General features: G+C 42.0%; 1 protein-coding gene and 1 pseudogene across 4 annotated transcripts in view; both read left to right on the top strand.

Annotated features, from left to right (window-relative positions):
- Positions 1 to 253: 253 nt before the first annotated feature.
- LOC143683213 (signal peptidase complex subunit 2 pseudogene) lies at positions 254 to 2,905 on the top strand (annotated as a pseudogene).
- An 8,552-nt stretch (positions 2,906 to 11,457) lies between these two features.
- The window catches only part of LOC143684375 (putative HLA class I histocompatibility antigen, alpha chain H), a 269,739-nt gene continuing 256,769 nt past the window's right edge, over positions 11,458 to 24,427 (top strand). The window contains exons 1-5 of one of the 4 annotated variants that reach the window (XR_013176021.1): positions 11,458 to 12,029; positions 12,133 to 12,246; positions 12,637 to 12,669; positions 12,838 to 12,885; positions 13,054 to 13,423. Coding sequence is in view for 1 of the 4 variants with exons in the window: in XM_077161284.1 (XP_077017399.1) it covers positions 11,771 to 12,029; positions 12,133 to 12,246; positions 12,637 to 12,641 (378 nt within the window). In the remaining 3 variants the exon portion in view is untranslated. Of the gene's footprint in view, positions 12,030 to 12,132; positions 12,247 to 12,636; positions 12,670 to 12,837; positions 13,428 to 24,427 lie in introns of those variants that run through there. The other 3 variants (XR_013176020.1, XM_077161284.1, XR_013176022.1) reach the window with 3 other exon arrangements.

Below are 24,427 nucleotides of genomic sequence, written 5' to 3'. Positions count from 1 at the left end.
GAGCACAGATTTAAAAGCCATTCTTTGAATGGTTTTCCATTTTCAGGCTACCTAAAATAGTATAAGGAGAAAGGAGCTTTAAAAAACTACTGTTGTGAAATATTTCACTATTTTAATGTGAACAAGCAAAAGTGAAAATTTTATCAATGAACAAGACATAGATTTTGGTCTTGGGTAAACTGTTCCAATGAAGTACGTTTAACATTTCTGTTGGGTACGACCACGTGCTGGTTCTGAAAAATCTGTGCAAACTATGCGAGCAGAGGATGGCGGGAGGTGCCCTGGCCACAAACCTGGGCCCCCGCGCAGCTGCCCGGGCTCTGGCTCCAGCGAGTTAAGGGCGCCGGGAGGCCGCACAGCGCAGCGGCGGGCCGGGGTCATGAGTCCTGGCTGGGGTAGTGGTTTGGGTCCTGAGCGAGGGTCAGGCGGACAAGGTCCGGGTCTGGAACAGGGCCGGGGGGTTGTCGGGTGGACGGTGGGGACTCAGGTTGGAGGTAGGGGTCCGGACGGAGATCGGCTGGGTGATGGTCATGGCTTGGAGACCGGGTCGGGGGCCATGGATTTGGCGGATGAGGCCAGGGCCGCCGGGTGGGAGCCCTGACCCTGAGCTGGGGGTCCTGGTCGGTGTCCCGGCCTCCCCTTCTCGCAGACTCACATGCGCGGCAGCTGTAGAGGCGGCACCCCGCGCCTCCGGAACACGCGGTCCATGAACACATGATTCTTTCCGAGGGAGGGCACGTGAAAGTCCCCGCAGCTGCGGTGCACCGGAGCGGGAGGGACTGAGCCAAGCGAGGCGCAGCCCGCCGGCAGTGAGGGAGTGGCGGCGAGGGTGTCATTGTTGACTCATCTGTCCATACCCTGGGTAAAGGCAGCATCGGCCACAAGGTTTTCACAATCACACAGTCACATTGTAAAAGCTAAATAGTTATACAGGTTCTTCAAGAATCAAGGCTACTGGTACAAATCAACAGTTTCAGATACCTCCCTCCAGCCACTCCAATACACCCTAAACTGAAAAGGGATATCTATATAATGCGTGAGAATAACCTCCTGCATAACCTCTTGACTGTTTGACATCTCCCTTCCACCGAAACTTTATTTGGTCTCATTTCTCTCTTCCCACTTTTGGTCAAAAAGGCTTTTTCAATCCCATCATGCCAGGTCCGGTTCATCCAAGGTGTTGCCAGGACGATTTACACCCCTGGGAGTCATGTCCTTCCCACATAGGTGGGAAGGAAAGCAGTGAGTTCATCTGACCAGATGTGGAGCCACATTAGCGTAATGAAAGAGGTTCTCTGGGGGGTGACTCTTAGGCATAATTATGATAGACTTAACTTCTCCATTGCAGGAATAAGTTTCACAGGGGTGAGCCCCAAGATTAAGGGCTCAGCCTATTGAGTTGGCTGTCCCCCATATGGTAAAGTCTAATATTTGCCCTTTCCTTCCCAGTCCCCCAAGGGGACTTTGCAAATACTTTTTTATTCCCTGCCCAACTTACTCTGGGATGTAACAGGGCAGCACATTAACCTGTACAAACCAACAAATTCTCACTCCCTATTCAATTTTCCATGTAATTATGGTGTTTCTATCAACTGACCATACAAGTTAAATTAGATAATATACTACCCCAAATATATATTTTGGTCAAGAGTTTTTGTTGCAGAAAACAGAAGCCATTCTAGTAAGCTGAAACAAAGGGCATTTACTAAATGCTTGTAGGTTGCTCACATAAACTCCTCCATGTCCAAAGAATCAGACACAAAAGCTCCAAGTCCAGAGATAATGCACCTTTATAAGTGCAATCAGAAAAAGGTGATCCACATCATGGGACTGTTATAGTATAATCACTACAGCCGACACTTTCCCTCATTGGCATAGACTCTGTACGTATAAACTAACACCAGGATTCCAGGATTTCCACTACCGCTCTCCAGAAGCTGGTTCTTCCATTATGCTCAACACAATGGCATGCATCTTGTGTATGGATACAATTTCACATGGTGTATTCCTGGATCCAAAATTAGATAGCAGTATGGGACATGGATTTTGGATGAAAGTCTTTCAGAGGAACGGTAAATCATATTAAGATCATTTCACCTTCAAGCAGAAAATAAAATTCTGATTAGCTCTTTGGAAAAAAATGTTTGCATTTTCAAAAGTATTGGTAGAACAGAGGTGGACAAGATGAGCACAGAGGCTGAACAGAAGGAGAGAAGTGGTGGTGCAGGCAGGGCTGGAACTGCTGTGGCACCAGCAGTGGGACAGGCAGTAACTGTGGTGGCTTGTGGGTTGAGTGGAGGACTAATGAGTAGCTTGTAACAATTGACAAGTAGAATGGATGAGCTGTAAAAATATCTTTGGATGATTCTGCCAAAATTATTCTTTTGGAAATGTACAAGTTCGCAGAGAATATTGGCTTAATTGCCGAACTCCTCACCATTAGAACGATCTCCTGTTTCCTTTTGCCATTGTGCCTGTGATTGGTACTATATATAGCCCTTTCCAGAGTCCAGGCCCATTGTGGCTTTGTGTATCATATCCTCTTTGTGGTAATGGGAATCTTCACCATTTATACTTCATATAAGGAAAAAAGCATCTTTCTTGTGGCCAATAAAAAACATCCTACAGGGATGGATCTGATGTTATTTGGCAACTGTCCTCCAGGCTCAAAAGGTTCCATGACAAATGCACACTGAAGCTACACTTATCAGTGGAAGAACAAAGCAGCAGCGGGAGGCTGGTTTCACCAAGACTATGGCTAAGTTCCTTGAACACAATGGACACTGGTCTTGGATGCATAGGAGCATAAATATCCAGAGTCCAAGACAGTCTTGCCACAGAAAGAAAAGTAAAACAGTCAATTCTAAAAGCAACCGTCTCTCTACTGGATCAAATTACGGGGTAGGGGGTGAAAGTAGCAGTGAACTTAAAATGGGTTGAAAAAGAGTAAGAATTGTTACAAATGTCCTGAAATTTTAGACCATTCTGCATATATAGGCTTTCAAGCACAGATATGAGAAAACATAACTCTGATGTCTCACTGTAGTCTCCTTGATCTGCTGATGGTGCTTTTTGGTTTTTTTTTTTTTGCACGGGCAGGCACCAGGACTCAAACCCAATTCTCTGGCATGGCAGGCAAGAACTCTGCCTGCGGAGCCACCATCGCCCACCCAGATTGCATTGCTTTCATTTGCTTTTCTGCTAAATCATTTTTGCTGAAAGCCCTACAGACTTTTTTCTTCATAAGTAGCAGTATTTTATACAATGTAGCTTTGTGCCATGGAGCATTTAAAGAATCAGTTTTAAAAATTGTGAAACCTGTTGCTGGTTTGAGTTAATTCCAGTCTCAACAGCTGTTCCCTTTAGATATAACTTCTTGTGTATGACAGCTTTACTTCACACACTGTTTTCATGGGTATGTAAATATTTGACTTATGGAGGCTTAAAACAAGACAGCTTCCCCACCACCCCTGCAGATCCCAGGATAATTCTGATCCCAGAACAGGAATCTATGATGTTGGGACTCAGGAATCAGAATTGTTAAAAACTCTCCAATGATTCCAATGTGCTTCAAGGCTGTGAGCCACTGGTGTGAGTAAACAGCTGACTCTGCGCATTCCATGGCATCCGCAGACTAAATCTCCTGTGTACTCCCCTGAAAGAAACATAAAAGGCTGACAATAAAAACACACACATACAACCCCTCCACACCTTTTTAATTTGTTGAAAACAGATCTTCTGCCTGTTATATTTTGTGCACTTACCCAATTAAGGAAGCCAGTAGTATTTTTATTTGATACTATCTATGCTTTCCACTAGTGTATCCCTGTTTCTTTGTTTGTGCCCTTTATTAACTGTCATTTTCTAATTTTTTTCGATAAAATGAAAGAGGATATGGAAAAAATTCTTGGTAACCATTAAAACAATGAAAATAGAAGATATCACAACAAAACCAAATCAAATTACATATGATAGATACCACTTAGGTATTTTAGCTCCACCCTAAAACACCTTTCCTTACCCACATTCCAGTGGTTGACCAAGGGTAGGTTCTTTCTTTCTTTTTTTTTCCCTACTTCTGGCTACTGATATAGAAGTGGAGATACATGGACATCCTGGGAAATATTTTCTTTTAAAGAGGAAGGACTTGATTCATCCCAAGACAATGGAGTCTTTAGCCCTTTCCTGACTTCTCTCCCTGCCTGGAATGAGGCCATGATGTCTAGAGTGTAGCAGCCATCCTGTGCTCTTGAGTGACCGGCATGGGACCAAGGCCTAGAGAATCTCAACCACACTCTCACCCTGATATCATCAAATGGCTGAATCAAACCCAGGAGCTGCTTAAGTCCAAATAAACTCCAATTCCTTTATAACAGTTATAGTTGGCTTTTTTTTCACAAGTACGTTACACATTATATACTTATAAACAGGGGAAAAAGGAAGTGTAATCAACACAAAATAAAGGAATAAAAATTAAGAAAAAATACTGAATAAAAGCAAGCAACAATATGATAGTGTGAATAGGTCCAAATATATCAGCAGTCACAGTAAATACAAAACCCTGAAGCTCACATTTTATCACAGATTTTCAGAATGGAATTTCAAGCAATCCAACCATTTGATATTTGCAAGAGACACATATTTCAAAATAAAATATTGAGAAGTCAATATCAGCAAATGCAAATCAAAATAGAGTTGGCATCGTTATAGTGATGACATTTAAGGAATAGAATTTACTTAAGAACCACTGCAAGTGAGAAACATGATATTTCCTCCTGACGGAAAGAAGGCAACAAAACTGACCACAGGTTATCAACACCGAACAACAGAGCCCTGCAGTTTAGAAGTAAAAATGAGTAGGATCACAAGGAAAACAGACAACCCATCCTCATGTTGGGGTTCTAGAATGCTACTTTCAGAAACTGACAGACACACAGATAAAAGTAAAAAAGCCACTGCACTTGGTCAACAATATATCCACATGCAAATTAAATGAAGTTGGACTCATACATAGCTCCATGTAAAAATTAATTCAAAATGATTCAGAGATCTAAATATAAGAATTAAACTTATTCTTAGGAGGAAACATAAGTACAACTATTTTATTTGACACCAAAAGCACAAGAGCCAAAGAAAAAGTAGATAAGATAGGTTTCATCAAAATTTAATTTTTTTGTGAGTCAAAGGACACCATCAAAAGTGAAAGACAATGCACTACATGAGAGAAATATTTGTAAATCATATATCTGATAAGGTTCTTGTATTGAGGATATATAAAGAACTACTACAACTCAACAATAAAAAGAAAAGTCAGAGCGGGCCACGGTGGCTCAGCAAGCAAGAATGCTCACCTGCCATCCAGAGGACCCGGGTTCGATTCCCGGTGCCTGCCCATGTAAAAAAAAAAAACAACAAAAAAAAGAAAAGTCATCCAGTTAAACATAGGCAAAAGATATAAATAGACATTTCTCCAAAGGAGAGAGCTATAAGAACATGAAAATTACCTTAATGTCCTTTGTCTATATGGAAATGCAAATCAAAACCAAAACGAGATACCGCTTCTCCCCCTCAGGTAACTATAATAAAAAACAAACAAAAACTGTAGATGAGGATGTGGAGGAATTGGACCTTCTTACATTCCTGGGTGGAGTGTAGAACAGTGCAGCTGCTGGGGAAATCAGTTTGGCAGTTCCTCAAAAAGTTAAACATAGAGTTACCATTTAACCTGATAGCAGTACCTTCCTAGCTGTATATACGCACAAGAGAATTGAAAATATATATTCACATAAAACCCATACACAAATGTTCACAACACATTTTTTGTAGTATAATATAACATATACAAAACAAACAAAGAAAGAAAAAAGCAATAGTTTTCAAAGCACTCTTCAACAAGTGGTTACAGGACAGATCCCAGAATTTGTCATGGGCTACCATACCATCATCTCAGATTTTTCCTTCTCGTGGAGACAGAACGTAAGAGGCTAGAAGGAATAAGTATTTTTTTTATCATCATAATTGACTTTTTTTTTCTATTTTGTGAAAAATAACATATATACGAGAAAGCAATAATTTTCAAAGCACAGCACAACAAGTACTTCTAGAACAGATTTGAGAATGGGTTACAATTCCACCATTTTAGATTTTTACTTCTAGCTGCTCTAAGATACTGGAGAGCAAAAGACATATCGAATTTAATGATTCAACAGTCATATTCATTTGATATAACCTACCTTCTCTGTAGAACTCCACCATCACCTCTGATCTTTCTATCCCACTCTTTAGGGGTATTTGGGCTATGGGCCATTCTAATTTTTCATGTTGGAAGGGGCTCTCAATAATATGGGGTAGGGAGGTTGAACTAGCTGATGTTCTGGAGAGGCTGGGCCCTCTCGGTTTTAGGACTTATCTGGTCCGGGCCCCATCTGGAGGTTGTAGGTTTCTGGGAACTTACTCCAGTGCATGGAACCTTTGTAGAATCTTATATATTGCCCAAGGCATTCTTTAGGATTGGCTGGAATGGTTTTGGTTGGGGGTGGGCAAGTTATGATAGGTAGCGATGTCTAACTGAGGCTTGTGTAAGAGTGACCTCCAGAGTAGCCTCTCCACTCTATTTGAACTATCTCAGCCACTGATACTTCGTGAGTTAAACTTCTTTCCCCCCCTTTTGTTCCAGTTGGTTTTGTCCCATAGTTCTAGGGCCAGACTCATTCCTGGGTTCATCTCCCACATCGCCAGGGAGACTTTCACCCCTGGATGTCATGTCTTACGTAGCGGGGAGGGCTATGATTTCACTTGCAGAGTTGGGCTTAGAGAGAGTGAGGCCACATCTCAGCAACATAAGAGGCCCTCCAGAGATAACTCTTAGGCATTTCTATAGGTAGGCTAAGCTTCTCCACTACATGCATAAGCTTCACAAGAGTAAGCCTTACGATCAAGGGCTTGGCCTATTGATTTGGGTGTCCCTAATATTTGATACAATATTAGGGGTTTCTCCAGTGGTAAAGTTTAATAGTTCCATCTTTTTGTCCCCATCCATCAAGGGATTCTGCCAATGCTTTAATATATTCTAGGATGATCGGCTTCGTTCTTATCTCTAAATACCAGGTTACACGTATAACAGCACAGTTTTTATGCTAATCTAAAAGTGAAAATAGCCCAATGTCCTTCATCTGATAAAATGGGTAAACAAAATGTAGTCTATCCATACGATGGAATATCATTTATTCTTACATGTGAATGAAGTTCTGATATATGCTATAACATGGATGAACCTTCAAACCATTAGCCTAAGTGAATGAGGCCAGTCATTGATATTGTAGAGTGTGATTCCATTCATATGAAGTATACAGGGTGGCAAATCCATAGAGACAGAAAGTAGATTAGAATTTGCTAGGGGTTGGGGGGAGGGGAGAATAGGGAATTGGGAATGACTGCTAACAGGTATTGGGTTTCTTTTTGGGGTGATGGAAATTTCCTGGAATGAAATAGGATTGTTGGTTTGCAAAACATTGTGAATATACTAAAAACCATTACACCTTAAATGGTACAAATTTTAAAATGTACACCTTAAAAAGACAAATTTTATGTTGTGGGGAAACTCAAAAATGACAACTGCAAATAAATTAGGCTATAGAGTACTTGCCTAATACCAATAAGAACTGTATCATCTACCAACCTACCCACCTGCTTATTTTCTTCCTTCCCTCCCACCCGCCTTCCCTCCTAATAGCCTTCTTTCCTTCTCTCTTTCAAAGAATTAGGCCATAAAGTAAGTCTCAACAGAATTAAATACTTTATTTCATACAGAATCCTATAATTTCAATGCAATAAAGAAGCTTGATATTGACAAAAGTGCCCCCACCAAATGCTTCACGTAGAAACTGGCAAAAAGAGACATTCCCCCAAAATTCCAGGTTGAAAGCAGGAAATGGCTGAATATTTAGAAGTGCCCAGTAATGAAAGCACCACTTATAAACACATTGAAATTTGTCATTCAATGTATGTATTAGAATAATCCTATCTTTGATAAATTAACAAAAGAAAAATGGAGATGATCTACAGAACTCTAAACTGGTTGAAAAGATAAAACTCTGGCAGGGATGATTAAGATAAGAGAGAGACATCACAAAAGAGATTATGGAAAAAAGAGGTATTACAGCTAATTTGTCTACTGTATATGCAATATTACCAAATAGTGAAAGGTACAGAAAATCTTGAATCAGTTGGATATTCTGGGAAATTATTACACTTCAGGAAAATAGGAGCTTTTGAGATTCCTTCATACTCCTTTTCCACCAAACACATCAACTGTCAAGATGATCCTTCCTACTTTAGAGAGTTCAGTGAACCTTCAGTTCATTAAGATTTATGGAAGATTTCATTTGTTTTCTTTTAATTTTTTTCATTATTTGCATGAAGTGGCTTTCATAACTCCGTTGACACATTTTTCTGTCTGTCAAGGTGGTCTGAGAATCATGCAGTATAAACACACTATTATATTAGGAAACTATTTTTTCATTTAATGTTTTTCACTTCATGGCAGAACATCTAGGGATGAGTTAAAGGGAAGAAGTGAGGACCAGTTTTGCTGTACATGTGGCTCCGTGTCTGAACTGCTATTCTGTCTCATTGGTCTGCCTATTCATAAACCAGTGTCACAGTCTTAATGACAGGGAATTTATCAAATATTTTTATTTTTCTTGGGAACAGACCCCCACTCCACAATTTACTTTTCTTTTACATGGATTTTCTGATTATTCTTATTTAGTTATTTCTCACATAAACTTTACCATCAATTTATGTAACTTGTGAAAAAAGAAGTTGTTCGTATTTATATCAGGGTGCGTGAAATGTACAAATTAACTTTGTGAGACAGCTTTTGAATTAGTCTTCATTTCCAAGAAAATTCTATATCGTTCCATTTGTTCCAATCCACTTTTGTAAATTTCAGGAAGGTTTTAAAGTTTTCCCCATATAAATTTGCACACTTATTCAGTATTTTAATTAAAAAACGCGTTTTGTTGCCATTGCATGTGGGTCAGCTTTTCATTACGCACCTAAACTTTTATAGTCTGTGCGTGTGAAGGTGATCCTTGCCCACAGCCCACTGCGGGGAGGGGAGGGGACCAGGACGAGGATCTGACAATCCCTGGTATAAGGATAGAAGCTAATGATACGGAACGTAGACAAGCCAGTGTCATGGCTCTGTAGAATCATTTCCTTTTGTATCCTCAGTGGTAAGTGGAGTCTTGTTTGAGATTTCTGGTGTCTATAGTTTGGACAGGCCCAGAGAAAGGAGCAAGTGAAGATCATGAGTCACTGTTTGCGAGGTTCAAGGTGCTGTAGTGTGGCGATGGTGCCTCCTTCTAATTTTTTAATTTTTTAACTTTTTTATTGTATAGTATAATATATATATACAAAGCAAAGAAAGAAAAAAGCAATAGCTTTCAAAACTCTCTTCCACAACTAGTTACAGGACAGATCCCAGAGTTTGTGATGGGCTGGAATATGAACCTCTCACATTTTTCCTTCTACTAGCTTCAGAATATAGGAGGCAAGCGGGCTTAAATATTTCTTTTTTATCATGACATTCGACTTTCTTTCTTTTTTTTGTGAAGAATAACATATAAAAAAAAAGCTATATTTTTAAACACAGCACCATGATTAGTTGTAGAATATATTTCAGAGGTTGACATGGGGAACAATTCCACAATTTTAGGTTTTTACTTCTAGTTGTTCTAAGATACTGGAGACCAAAAGAAATATCAATTTAATGATTCAGCAATCATATTCATTTGTTAAATCTTATCTTTCCTGTATAATTCCACCATCTTTGAACTTGCTATGCCTGTCTTTTTTTTTTTTTTTTACTTTTTTATTGTGCAGTATAACGTATATATAAAGCAAAGAAGGAAAAAAGCAATAGTTTCAAAGTCCTCTTCAACAAGCAGTTACAGGACAGATCCCAGAGTTTGTCATGGGTTACCATACAATCCTCTCACATTTTTCCTACTGGCTGCTCCAGAGTATAGGAGGCTAGAGGGCATGAATACTTTTTTTGGTATCACAATTGACTTTTTTTTTCTTCTTTTTTTGTGAACAATAACATATATACAAAAAAAGCTAATATATTTCAAAGCACAGTACCACAATTAGTTGAGTTTGGTATGCCTCTCTTTAGGGGTGTCTGGGCTATGGCCATTCTAACTTTTTCATGTTGGAAGAGTCTGTCACTAATATGAGGTAGGGAGATGGAACTATCTGACATTCTACAGAGGCTAGACTGTCTGGGTTTCAGGATTTATCTGGTCCAGTGACCCATCTGGAGGTTTTAGGTTTCTGAAAAGTTACACTAATGCGTGGAACTCCTATGGAATCTTATATATTGCCCTAGGTGTTCTTTCGGATTGGCTGGAATGGTCCTGGCTGGGGTTTGGCAGGTTATGATACCTAGTAATTCTGACTGAAGCTTGCGTAAGAGCAACCTCCAGAGTAGCCCCTCACCCTATTTGAACTCTCTCTGGCATTGATACTTTATTAGATACATTTATTTTCCCCTTTTAGTCAGGATAGAATTGTTGATCCCACCGTGCCAGGGCTGGATTCATCCCTGGGAGTCATCTCCCATATCACCAAAGAGACTTTCACCCCTGGATGCCACGTCCCAGGTAGCGGGTAGGGCAATGAATTCACTTGCAGAATTGGGCTTAGAGAGAGTGAGGCCACATCAGAGCAACAAAGGAGGTCCTTCAGAAGTAATTCCTGGGAATACCTACAGGTAGGCTAACCTTCTCTGCTACCTACATAAGCTTCATAAGAATAAGCCTCAAGATCAAGGGCTTAGCCTATTGATTTGGGTGTCCCTAGTGTATGACAGCATCAGGGGATTTCTTGATGGTGAAATTTAATAGTTCCATATATTTTCTCCCAACCCTCAATACATTTTAATTATCTGCATAATATACTCTAGGATGATCCAGGCATCACATTAAGCTCTACAGGATTAAGGGACCTCTTTCTTATTCTGAGCTCCCGTTGTTCAAATGGGCTATAGACATAGGTTGAGTTAGATTATGTGCTACAGAAAATTTTGGTTCCAGACCAAATAAACCTTTCTTCCTTTGGTCTCAAAGAGTATGTGCAGTTCTAAAATATAGACATTGTCTTCCTTATCCCTGTGTTTTGAATTACTTTAACCCCTACGTGGTCAGTTTTGTTCTTATCTCTAAATATCAGGTTGTATATATCAGCCTCTTGAAATCCAGAAATGATAATTACCACTCCAGACTAAATGTGTCTGCTATAAAAGCTTACTGTTTAGGCCCCTGTTTTCTGTTTTCAGTGGGATGTTGGAATTTTTAAATTTTGATTTAATTAACACACCAAAACAATATACAAACATTCCATACAAACATGAACATTCTTAACATACGAACATCCATGCATGTTTACAATCAGTGGCTCACAATATCATCACATAGTTGTGTATTTATCATCAGGTCAGGTCTTGAAGTGTGATCTCCCCTCAGACACCTGCAGCCTCCTACCCTGGGATGTCTCACCCTGATCCTAGAATTTCTAAGGAATAGGAGATGATGCCAGATCCTTGAGTCCAGGCTGATGTCTGGGGTCTGCACTGCCTCCCCCACAAAGACTGTCCTGTCCTTTTTCCTGATGGACACATGAATGTTGCTTGAATGGCCCGTGAGAGGTGATGGACAGTTCCTGAAGGTTCTCACTTTCCCACACAGACCCCCCAAACACACACATGACCCACCACCCCATCTCTGACCATGAGGTCACGCTGAAGTGCTGGGCCCTGGGCTTCTACCCGGCGGAGATCACACTGACCTGGCAGCGGGAGGGGGAGGACCAGACCCAGGACACGGAGTTTGTGGAGACCAGGCCTGCGGGGGATGGAACCTTCCAGAAGTGGGCAGCTGTGGTGGTTCTCCCTGGAGAGGAGCAGAGATACACGTGCAATGTGCAGCATGAGGGGCTGTCTGAGCCCCTCACCCTGAGATGGGGTAAGGAGGGGAAGAAGTGTGGGGCGTCTTCTCAGGAAAAGCAGGGGCCCTTCTGAGCTCCTCCAGCAGGGTCAGGGCCCCTGACCCTCCCTTCCCTTCTCAGAGCCACCTGCAGAGTTCACCATCTCCTTCGTAGTAATTGTGACTGGCCTGGTTCTCCTTGGAGTTACAGTGCCTGTGGTGGCTGGAATTGTGATCTGGAGGAAGAAGAGCTCAGGTAGGAAAGGGGGCAGGGGTCTGAGGGTTCTTGTGGAATTGCTGCATTTCCAGCCTTGGGTAGCAGTTTTCCCTGTCCCCTCCCCTGGTCCCATGAAGCCCCTCCTCACACATGTGCTGATCCAGTCTGGGACCTGCCAGCTGCACTAATTTGGATAATGTTACTCCAATGAGGATATTGAGGCATCTGTTCCCAGAAGTGAGAGGGAAGGTCCCTGCTGAGGACAGACGTCCATGAGGGCAGATAGTCCTGTCCCTACATGTCTCCTTTCCTCACGGTTCCTGATCCTGCCCTGGGTCTGCAGTCACAGTTCTGGAAACTTCTCTGGGATCCAGGACTAGATCTCCAGGACCTCAGGTCATGCCTCTCACTAGTTGTTTTTTCCCACAGGATGAAAAGGAGGGAGCTACACTCAGGCTGCTGGTAAGTGGTGGAACGAGGGGGAGGTTGAATGGAGGGTGTATGTCTGATCCCTGAGATTTTGGGGGAGTATAGACGGGAGCCCACGGGGCAGCTCACCCACCCATAATTCCTCCTTTTCTCACATCTCCCTTTTTCGCTTGACCATATCCTGTTTTTGTTCCTCCACAGGCAGCGACAGTTCTCAGGGCTCTGATGTGTCCCTCACGGCTTCTAAAGGTGAAACCCTGGAGGGCCTGAACTGGGAGAGGGGTTGGGGCAGAGAGGACACGCCTGGGTGATGGGGATTCCTTGGATTTGCACATTTTATATGTGTGGAGGGCTGTTCATAATGTCAACATTTACAATGACCGTCCTAAATTATTTCTTGATTATCTTCTTCTGTAGTGTGAGACCCTGTCTTCTGTGGGACTGAGTGATACAAGATTTCTTCTCTCCCTGACTCCTGACTTCTCTTTCTGCAGCTGGTGTCGGCACGTGTCTGCATTCCTACACATTTAATGTGAGGATGTGGACAGACTAGCCCACACTTCCCCACCACTCCATCCCCCTTCCCACTCTATCCCCCATGGACCTGTGCTCCCTTCCCCAGACCCACCTTCCTGATCCAGCAGAGGTGGGGCAGGGACGCGTCCATCTGTGTCTTAACTCTGGTTGCACAAACTGCACCTTCTTACTACCCTATGAATATAAGAATCTGAATTCCTTTTTGCAAATTCTTTGCCATTAAATGGGGTTGGTGGGTTAATTAAAGGAGAGGAACATTCCTGATATATGAGAGAAAGTAAATGTAGGAACTGAGAACCTTCCAGAATCCGTGTGTTTGCTGTGCTGAGTGTAGCAGGTGGGACAGGAGATGGCTGCGGGGAGCTGAGGGTGGACGGGGCCTGTGTCCAGTCGATGCTCAGGACATCGTGGGCTTTGATTTGGTCACTCCTCAGCTGGACCACCCTCACTGCCCCTCGTCCTCGTCCCTTTAATAAGATTTTGTCCCACAAGGACTGTGGTCACAGGGGCTCAGACATCGCCTGGGCCTCGTCCCGTCTGCAGGACCGTGGGCCACGAGGGCTTGGTGTGGCCGGGTCAGCCCCCGCTCAGGCCTAGGTCTGGTCTCGGTCCTCATCGTGGGTGTGTTTATTGCTGATTCTTCATTTTCTTAGAGGACTGTGGTCAGCCTTGCTCTCGTGCACCAGTCCTGGGCTCCTCCTCCCCTGGGTGTCCCCGTCTCTGATGGCAGCGGGACTCGTGTGTCCTGTCATTGTCCCCACGAGAAACAGGGCGGCCCCTGAGCACAGGAGTCTGTGGTATAGAGAGACTAATTCTCAGCCTGGTCCAGCTCCTGCCTCCACTTGGGCTGTTCTCTGGATTGCTCTTTCCACGTTTTCCCAAATATTTTTTAAGCAGTCAGGTTCTAACATTAGCAGAGAGGGGGGATGTGATAGTTTTTAGTCTGGGATAAATTCCTGTTAGGTTTCTGTCTTTTCTGTTCGCCCACCCTCTCCCCCTGCCCTTAGCTGTTGCATTCCTTGTGCTGGGTCCAGTCTAAGCTCCTGAATTTATAAAGCTGTGTCTAGTACAGATTCCCATCTGGTTGTAATACAGGGTCCACAGCCTAGAATCGTTCTTGCCTGAAAAGGGAATGAAGTTGTGTGCTGCGGGGTGGGTGTGAGTGGAGGGTTGAGCACATTCGTGAGAACAGGTAGAGGCGGCGTTAATGTCAGCGTGAGTGGATGCTGTGCAGCAGCTGCCTCAGGACAGCATTTGGATTGAGGCTACATTAATGAGGTGTTGTCTCTGGAATAAGGAGGTGGTCTGCAGTGATCGTCCCCTACACAGATATTTGTTGAGTACTGGCTATAGCACGGTATTTTTTTACCTGTGAAATATGAGTAAATTACAAATAGGGAACAATCACCAGCCTCGTGGAAGATCAATTCTAATGGGAAGAAGCAGGCTGTGTTCTGTAAGCTTAGGAAATTAGGAAAGTGCCATGGGGAAGGTGAGTGCAGGGTGTGAGTGTTTGTGGGGTGGGAGGGAAGGAAGATGCCACACTGAGAAGGAGGCGTGTGAGGAAAGGTGGGAAGGACAGTCAGGAATTAGCTCTGAGCGTGTCAGGAGCAAGGTCTTCCCAGGCAGGGCAACAGCCAGTGCAAAGGCAGTGGAGGCTGTGCCTGTTGGAAGCCGTTATGTGCGCCTGAAAAGCCATGTTTTAATCCTGATCCAGTCTTGTGAGGGCAGCCGTTTCTTTTCTTTTTGTTTAACAATTTTTTTTATTGTGAATAATAAGTTATATAGAAAAAAGCAGTAAATTTCCAAGTACGTTTTAACAGGTAGTTATGTAACAGATTTTAAGGTTTGGAATGGGGTACAATTCCAGAATTTTTCATTTTTTCTTCTAGCTGCTCCAAGACACTTGAGAACAAAAGAAATTTCAATATATTGATTGAGCAGTCATATTCATTTGTTGAATCCTACCTTCTCTAGTACACTGTTCCTTCTCTTTATTTTTTCTTTTATGTGAAAAATGATGTACATACGAACAAACAATAAATTCAAAACACATGGCAGCAATCAGTTGTAGAACAGATGTCAGAGTTTCGTATGGGTTACAATTCCACAGATTTAGGTTTTTATTTCTAGCAGCTCTAAAAGAAATATCAATATACTAATTCAGCACTCATATTGATTTGTTAAATCTGACCTTCTCTGGATAACTCCACCATCACCTTTTTTCTTTCTCCCCTCTTCAGGATAGCTATGGCCATTCTAACTTTTTCATGTTGAAAGGGGCTGTTGATAATATAGGATAGGGGGATGGAACTAGTTGATATTCTGGAAAGGCTGGCCCCTCTGCATTTCTGGACTTTTCTGGTCCAGGACCCATCCGGAGGTTTTAGGTTTCTGGAAAGTTGCCCTAGTACATGGAACCTTTGCAGAATCTTTGCCCTAGGTATTCTTTAAGATTGGCTGTAATAGTTTTGATTGGGATTTCACAAATTAGCAGTGTCTAACTGAAGCTTGCGTTAAGAGTGACCAGATTAACTTCTCGACTCTATTTGAACTCTGTGAGCCTCTGATACCTTATTTATTACACTTCTTTTCCCTCTTTTGGGCAGGATGGTATTTTGATCCCACAGTGCCAGTACCCCACTCATCCCTGGTGGTCATCTCCCATGCCACCAGGGAGACTTTCACCCCTGTATGTCATGTCTTGCCTATGGGAGAGGGCAACAGTTTCACTTGCAGATTTGGGTTTAAAGAGAGATTGGCCACAGTTAAGCAACAAAAGAGGTCCTCCAGAGGTTACTATTAGGTATAATTTTAGGTAGGTAAGCTTCTCTAGTACATACATAAGTTTCATGGGAGCAAGCCTCAAGATCAAGAGCTTGGCCTATTGATTTGGGTTTCCAAATTTAGATACAGTATTGTGTTTCCCTTTGGTAAAGTTTAGTAGTTCCATATTGTTTCTCCCATCCCTCGAGGGACTTTTCCATTACATTAAGCTATACAGGATTAAAAGGGCAGCCATTTCTTTTACTCCTGATTCATTGTTGTAGGGTAGAAACTTTTGATTGCATCATCTCCATGGAGCTGTAGCTGTGAGCTTTTGATTAGATGGAGATGTGACTCCACCCATTCCAGGTGGGTCTTGATTAGTTTACTGGAGTAACTTTATAAGAGGAAACATTTTGAGGAGTGGTCAAAGCAGATGCAAATACTTAGAGAACAGTTGCTTCAGAGCCAGCATGAGACCAAGGGCTCAGCCAACGACCACCTGTGTTCCCATGAGATACTAAGCAGGACAGAATCCAGAGTTGTGTTCCAGAGGAGCTAAGTGGAGTTCCACAGATGCCAAGTGAGGAACCCACACATGAAACAGAGGCTGAAGCAATGGAACCTAGGAGCAAGGGACCAGCAGATGTCAGTCATCTGGCAGAGGTGTTCTGGAAGTCATCACCTTTTCTTGAGTAAAGGTAACCTCTTGGTGCCTTAATTTGGACATATTCTCAGCCTTTGGACTGTAAACTTGCACCTGAGTAAATCCCTTTTGTGAAAACCTTTCCATTTCTGGTGTTTTGCATTCTGGCAGCTAAAAAACTAATGCAATGAGTAACTGAGAGGAGAGCAGCGTAAGGTGTGGTGGACTGAACTGTGTACCCTAGTTTGGACATGTCCTTGGTCTGGATATGTGTTCTGGTGGGTGTGGACCTATAGTAACTAGGATCTCTTCAAGATGTTACTTCATTCAAGGTGTGGCCCCACCAAATCAGGCTCTGCTTTCATCTGGATTACTGGAGTCCTTTATAGGCAGAGTGAAAGTCAGATGGAGAGGGAAGGCAGGAGAGACACCATGTACATTGCCACATGACAGAAAAACCAAAGACTGAGGTTCTCCAGAATCTAACCCCAGACAGCCAAAGTATTGGCTGTCTGGGAAGTATTGGATTCAGGTTTTATATGTATATATGTATATTTTTAACTTTTTATCATGTAACATAACATATATACAAAGGAAAGAAGGAAAAATGCATTAATTTTCAGGGCACTTTTCAACAGGTAGTTACAAGACAGATTCTAGAATTTGTCATGGGCTACCATACTATACTCTCAGATCTTTCTTTCTAGTTTCTCCAGAATATAGGAGATAATGCTAAAAATATTTTTTATCATTACAATCAAATTTTTTTCTTTTTTGTAATAACATACATACAAAAAATCAATGGCTTTCAAAGCACAACACGACAATTAGTTGTTGAGCAGAGTACAGAATTTGGTATGGGTTACAATTCCACAACTTTAGGTTTTTACTTCTGGCTGCTCTAAGATACTGGAAACTAAAAGAAATATCAGTTTAATAATTCAGCAATCATATGCATTTGTTAAACTCTATATTCTCTGTATAACTTCACCATCACCTTTGATCCTTCTATTCCATTCTTTGGGAGTATTTGGTCTATGGCCATTCTAAATTTTCCATGTTGGAAGGGGCTGTTAATAATATGAGATGAGAAGACAGAACTATTTGATGTTCTGGAGAGGATGGCCCCTCGAGGTTTCAGGGCTTATCTTGTCCAGGAACCCATGTGGAGGTTGTAGATTTCTGGAGAGTTACCCTCGTGCATGAAACCTTTGTAGAATCTTATATATTGCCATAGGTGTTCTTTAGGATAGGCTGGAATGGTTTTGGTTGGGGTTTGGCAAGTTACAACGTGTAACTGAAGCTTGCATAAGAGTGACCTGCACTCTGCAGTCTCTCGACTCTATTTGAACTCTCTCAGCCACTGAGACTTTATCAGTGACACTTCTTTTTCTATTTCCCTCTTTTGGTCAGGATGGAATTGTTGATCCCACAGTGCCAGGACTGGAATCATCTCTGGTTGTATTTTGAAGGTTGATTTTCAGGATTTCCTAATGGATTGAATTTGGTGAATGAACCAAGAAAAATCAAGGAGGATACCCAAAATTTCGGACTAGGTGAATAGAAAGATGGAGTTGCCATCAGCAGAAACGGGGAAGACTGTGAAAGGTTCATAGTTGCAGAACCGGCAACACAGGTGTTTGGTTTATGAAATTGTGACTCTGAGATGTCTATCTGAAATGCATTGAGATTGTGTTACTGCAAGCATGGCACTTTCTATAGAAGGGCCTGCTTGATCTGGCGCTACAAAGGAGAAACATGCCTCTCAGTGTGAAGGCGATTTACTGCAAGTGCACTTTGCAAGGAACTGGAGGAATCTTCCCTAACCAGTTCAGAGTGGGCATGTGAGTTAGTGTTTTTATAGTCCAAGAGAGGTGGGAGTGGTCAAAAAGTAATGTCCACATGATGCATTCTTGTTAAGTCTGCGATGATGGTGGATTTTCTTGAGGAATCTTTGTTGTTTCTCCTGCAGTGAGCACTCCTCCTTTTGGAACTAAGACCTGCAGAGCTTAAGGTTTCAGGGATAGGAAACAAAAATTTTCCTAGTGGATCTATGGAGTGATGATGAGTGGTGCCACTCCCATTTCCACCCCTGATTCGTGGAGCCGTGAATCCTGGCCATGGGAGAAACAGCACCATAGAGTGGATGCTGATTCAGCACATACACAACCTCCTGGAGAACACTGTCCCAGCCCTGCAACTTATTCCCATGTAGTTGGCACTGCAATTGGGCCTTCAAAAGACCATTCCACTGTTCCATGAACCTAGTTGTCACTGGATGATGGGGAACATGGTAAGACCAGAGAATTCCATGAGCACGTGCCCGTCCTTGCCTACATTTTCTGTGGAGTGGGTTCCTTAATCAGAAGCAATGCTATGTAGAATATAATGATGGTGGATAAGGCATTTTGTAAGTCCATGGATGGTAGTTTTTGCAGAAACATTGTGTGCAGGGAACGCAGGCTGATCACCTCGGCAAATGGTGCCATATTGGGGTCTGAGTGTGTGTCTCTGTTCCTGGGAGGTTGGGCATCAGCAGTGGCCATGGCCAGGTCAGCTTGATGAGTGGAGGTCCATGCTGGTGATCCCATGCATAACCTCCATCCTTACCACCATACCCAATTTGTTCATGAGCCCAGTGGGCAATCGCAGGAGTGGAAGAGGAAAGAGGATGACTTGCATCCACAGGACAGCTCATCTTATCTACTTGATTATTAAAGCCTTTCTCTGCTGATGTCACTCTCTGGTGAGCATTAACATAGGACACAAGTATCTTCAAGTTCTTTCCCCACTCCAAAAGTCTATCCTTATACCTCTTCCCCAGATCTCTTTGTCATCAGTTTCCAAACATGCTCCTTCCAAGTCCCTGACCACCTAGACAAACCATCAGCAACAATGAGTCAGTATACAGATGCAATTCTGGGCAATTATCCTTCTAAGAAAAATGAACAACCAGGGGCACTGCTGGAAGTAGCACCCACTGGGAAGATTTACACTCACTACCATCTTTTTTTTCCCTTTTTATTTTTTTCCCTATAATATAGCTGTATATTCATCATCATTATCATTTCTTAGAACATTTGCATCAGTTTAGAAAAAGAAAAAGAAAATGGAAAAAAGATCCATACATACCATACCCCTTACCCCTCCCTTTCATTGATCACTAGCATTTCAATTAACTAAATTTATTTTAACATTTGTTCCTCCTATTATTTATTATTTTTAAATCCATATGTTTTACTCATCTGTCCATAAGGTAGATAAAAGAAGCATCAGATACAAGGTTCACCACTGTCTTTTAAGGACATCTCAGAATGGGATTGTAGTGCTACAGTTGTTCACTTCCATTTTGGTCCCTGCATATCATGCAGAACCATCTATAAACCAGGCCTGAGTTTTCTCTTTCTCAGTCAACTGCCTGTAAGGAACTCCCCAAGAGGCCATAGCTCTGGTGTGGGAAAGAGAAGATAATGTGACAGGAGTGTGGGCCATATACATTTGGGCCACTTCTTCATGTAACCTACTTATGCCTCCAGAACCTGATTGAGCCCTGTCTCTAGTATACCATTTCCAATTTATGATGGAGTGCTGCTGCCCAACTTTATGGCTTGGTGGGTCAGAGAACATCCACGTCATGATAAGCAACTCAGGTCTTATGGTAACTTGGTGGCCCATAGTTAGGTATTCAGCCTCTAGTAAGGCCTAGAAGCAGTTGCTTCCCAAAAGGAGAGTAGTTATCTTCAGAAGATGGCAAAGCTTTGCTCCAAGATCCTAAGGGTCTGTGTTGTGATTCTCCTATAGGGGCCGGCCAAAGTCTCCAGACAGCATTCCTATTTGCCACTGACACTTCATCACCATTGGATCTGCTGGATCATATGGCCGAAGTGACAAAGAAGCTTGCAAAGCAGCCAGGACCCGTCATAGAGCCTCCTTTTGTTCTAGTCCCCACTCAAAACTGGCAGCTTTTTTTGTCATGTGGTAAATGGACTGTAGTAGTACACCCAAATAAGGAATATGTTGTCTCTCAAATCCAAGAGGCCAACTGGGCATTGTGCCTCTTGTTTTGGTCATAGGAGGGGCAAATGCAACAGCTTATCCATCATCTTAGAAGTGATATCTTGACATGCCCCTCACCACTGGGCACCTAGAAATTTCACAGAGGTGGGAGACTCTTGTATTTTGTTGGGTTTATCTCCCATCCCCTGACCTGTAGATCCCTTATGAATAAGTCTGGAGTATTTGTTACTTAGGTCCAATCAGCATGATAACATCAATATAATGGACAAGTGTGATGTCTTGGATGAGGGAGAAACATTCAAGTTCCCTGCAGATTGTGACATAGGGCTGGAGAGTTGATACACCCCTGATGCAGGACAGTGGAGGTATACTGCTGACTTTGCCAACTGAATGCAAACTATTTCTGTTAGCCTTTACTGACAGCTATTGAGAAAAGAGCATTTGTCAGATCAATAGCTGCATACCAGATACCAGGCAGTGTGTTATTTGCTCAAGCGATGATACCACATCTGGAACAACAGCTGCAATTGGAGTCACCACCTGGTTATGTTTATGATAATCCATGGTCAACCACCAAGTCCCATCTGTTTTCTGCACTGGCCAAATACGAGAGTCGAATGGGGATGTGGTGGGAATCACGACCCCTGCATCCTTCAAGTCCTAAAGAGTGGCACTAATCTCTGTAATCCCCCAAGGAATTTGGTATTGATTCTTATTCACTATTTTGCCAAGTAGAGGCAGTTCTAGTGGCTTCCACCTGACCTTTCCCACCATAATAGCCCTCACTCCATGAGTCAGAAAACCAGTGTGGAAATTCTGCCAGTTGCTGAGTATGTTGATTCCAATTATGCATTTTGTAACTGGGGAAATGACCACAGAATGGGTCTAGGGACCCCCTGTAATGCACTTGAGTTAAAACTCTGTCAATCACCTGAGTTCCAGAAGCTGCTACTACTCTGACTGGTGGACCAGTGTGATGTTTTGGGTCTCTTGGAATTAGTGTCACTTCTGAGCCAGTGTCTAATAATCTCTGAAATATCTGATCATTTTCTTTTCCCCAGTGCACAGTCACCTGGTGAAAGGCCATATGTCTCCTTGGGGAAGGCGGGGAGGAAGGTTAACAGTGTAAATTTTGGGCAGTGTAAAAGGGTCCTTTGCCTTGGATATCGGGCCCTTCTCTTATTTAAGGGGCTCTCTGTCTGAAAACTGTCTCAAGTCTGGAAACTGATTAAGGTGTCATGATTCCCTGTTTTTGAAATTCAAGTTAGACTTCTGTTCACTTGGCCTAGAAATCTGCTTCTACAGCTCAAACAAGAATTTAGTAGACCATCTATTTTACTTCTAGGTACCCATGATCTACTAGCCAATGCCGCAAGTCTCTGTGTGTCAGATTATCTTGACTGCTGCTTTGAGTCTGCTGTCTGTGATGGTGGCCATGTCCACCTTTTCTATGGTGATTAACTAACACCACATGGCTTCAGCCAACTCAAGATCTGATCATCCCCATTGAGTTTAAGAATTCCACTCAGTGACAGCAGTTTCCACAATAATATCTGACCTACAGAGAAGGGCAACTACAGAGCTTTTCAGGGATGATGGTGATAGTTTCAAATTTTATTTCTGAAGGTTCTGATGAAAGATGTGTCCACTGGATACTCCTGGGTAGTGTGAGCAGGTCTTCCATGGTAAACCTACTCTAATATTCCCATCTTTCTAAACCTCTGGATCCCCTCATCTACATAATACCATTTTTAATACCTCAAAGATTGTGCTTCACTGAATGACAGTGTATGATAATTTCAGATCTAGGCATTCATTCCTTTGGAGCCCCCTCATTTTATTTAAAGAAGAAATGAGAAGTTTTGCTCATAAGATGGCATTCATACACGCTGTCTCCATTGTGAATTCTCCCATGTTGTCTGAAGACATATCAATGAAGGCTTTCCCACATGTGTGGCATTCATAGAGTTTCTCTGCAGTGTGTGCACTCTAAGCTCATCTAAAATAAGAGTAACCCCTGAAGGCTTTTCCACCTAGGTGACATTAAGAGGATTTCATTTGCATGATTTTCTCATTGTCTAAGGGTACAACAAAGACTGTAGGCTTTCCCACATCTGTCACATTCATAAGACTTCTCTTCAGTGTGACTTCTCTCATGTTGTAGAAGGTGAGAAGGTTGACTGAAGGTTTTCCTGCACGGTTGACATTCACAGGGTTTCCAGTGTGATTTCTCATATTGAAGATGAGAACATTGACTGAAGCCTTTCCCACACTGATGACATTCAAAGGGTTTCCCTCCTGTGTGCATTCTCTCATTTTGTCTGTGGGTAGAACAAAGTCTGAAGGCTTTCCAACATTTATGACATTGATAGGCTTTCTCTCCAGCATGACTTCCCACATGAGGTTGAAGATGATTATACTGAGTGAAGGTTTTTCCACATTGATTACCTATGTATGGTTTTCTCCAGTGTGAATTCTTTCATTTTGTCTGAGGGGAGAAGAAAGACTGAAAACCCCTGTGGTGCTCTGTTTTTCACTGGACCAAAAGACCTGTGTTTGTTTTAGGTCACTGCTTTAGCAATTGGGTTGCCTATATTTTTCAGCCAACACAATGGCAGATTCCTGTATAGGAGGTCTAGACCAGTTCAGTTGTTCAGATATATTTTCTGGAGAGTATCTGAAAATGCCCTTCAATTTCCTTGTATTTTCTGCTATGTCGAGGAGGTGGACTGTCGCACGATTTCTTATTTCTTGTGCTCTCACTTTACCTGCCAAAATCTGGTTCAATATGGCCTAAATTTTATGTCTAGCTCTTATCAATAACCCATCTTAGGCCTTCATGATATGTCTTTTGAGTGTTATACTTTTATATTTGTGCCTTTGAATTTTGTCTCCAGTGATTCATTTAAAAATTTATTTTGTTATATATTTACATCATTCAGTGAAATCCACTGATAGATATTATTCAATTAAAAAAGCACCTAAAGGATGTGCAGTGGTTCAGTGGTAGAATGCTCGCCTTCCATTTGGGAGATGCAGGTTCAAGTCTTGAACCTTGCACCCCCCCCCCCAAAAAAAAAACACTTAAAGTAACCTGTATTGATATAAGTAGTTAAAACCTAAATAAACACTGGTAGTATGTATAGCTTTTTCATCTTAAATGTGATCATAACAAACATTTTCAAATCCTCAACCCTAAAAAAGAATAGTAAATAAAGAATCGTATCTAAAATAGTATCTAAAAATACAAAGGTCAGAAGGTAGAAAATTATCCAGAAAGAAATCTTTTAAGTATTTAGCTCAATGTCGCTAGCCTTCTACAAATACCTGGATATTTAAATAATCAATATGTGTTTACAATGCCTTTTAAGCAAAGCAACTCAGTTGAGAAAGATTTTAGTGACTGGCCTGCCATTAAACTCAGTTCACTTGCTGGAACTATTTTAAAACTTAATGACTAACAGAAAATACCTTTACTCCTCAAATGAAAAGCATTACAAAACTGTAGAAAGTGCTGATATATTAGGGTGTGCTAATGAAAGAAGGGCCTTAAAATACCCTAAGATCTTGAAAGATTTCTAAATATTCTGTATATCCTATCTCATTCCAAAAAGCTTTTAAGACAGCTTATTTAAAAAAAAAAACCAACCTACAACAACTAATTTTTTATTCTTTTACATGAAGAAATTAGGGCTAGAAAAAGGAGGATGGAAAAAATTAGTTGAAGCCAGGGTGAAGTTAATACAACAAAACAGATGTTAAATTACAGTCAATAGAGAGGTAGGTTCTGGGATTTTTCTAGAGTCTAATGCAAAAGTCAGTTGG

This window comes from Tamandua tetradactyla, chromosome 5, assembly GCF_023851605.1.
Source record: "Tamandua tetradactyla isolate mTamTet1 chromosome 5, mTamTet1.pri, whole genome shotgun sequence".
Taxonomy (NCBI): Eukaryota; Metazoa; Chordata; class Mammalia; order Pilosa; family Myrmecophagidae; genus Tamandua; species Tamandua tetradactyla.
This window is presented reverse-complemented; position numbering and strand designations above follow the sequence as displayed.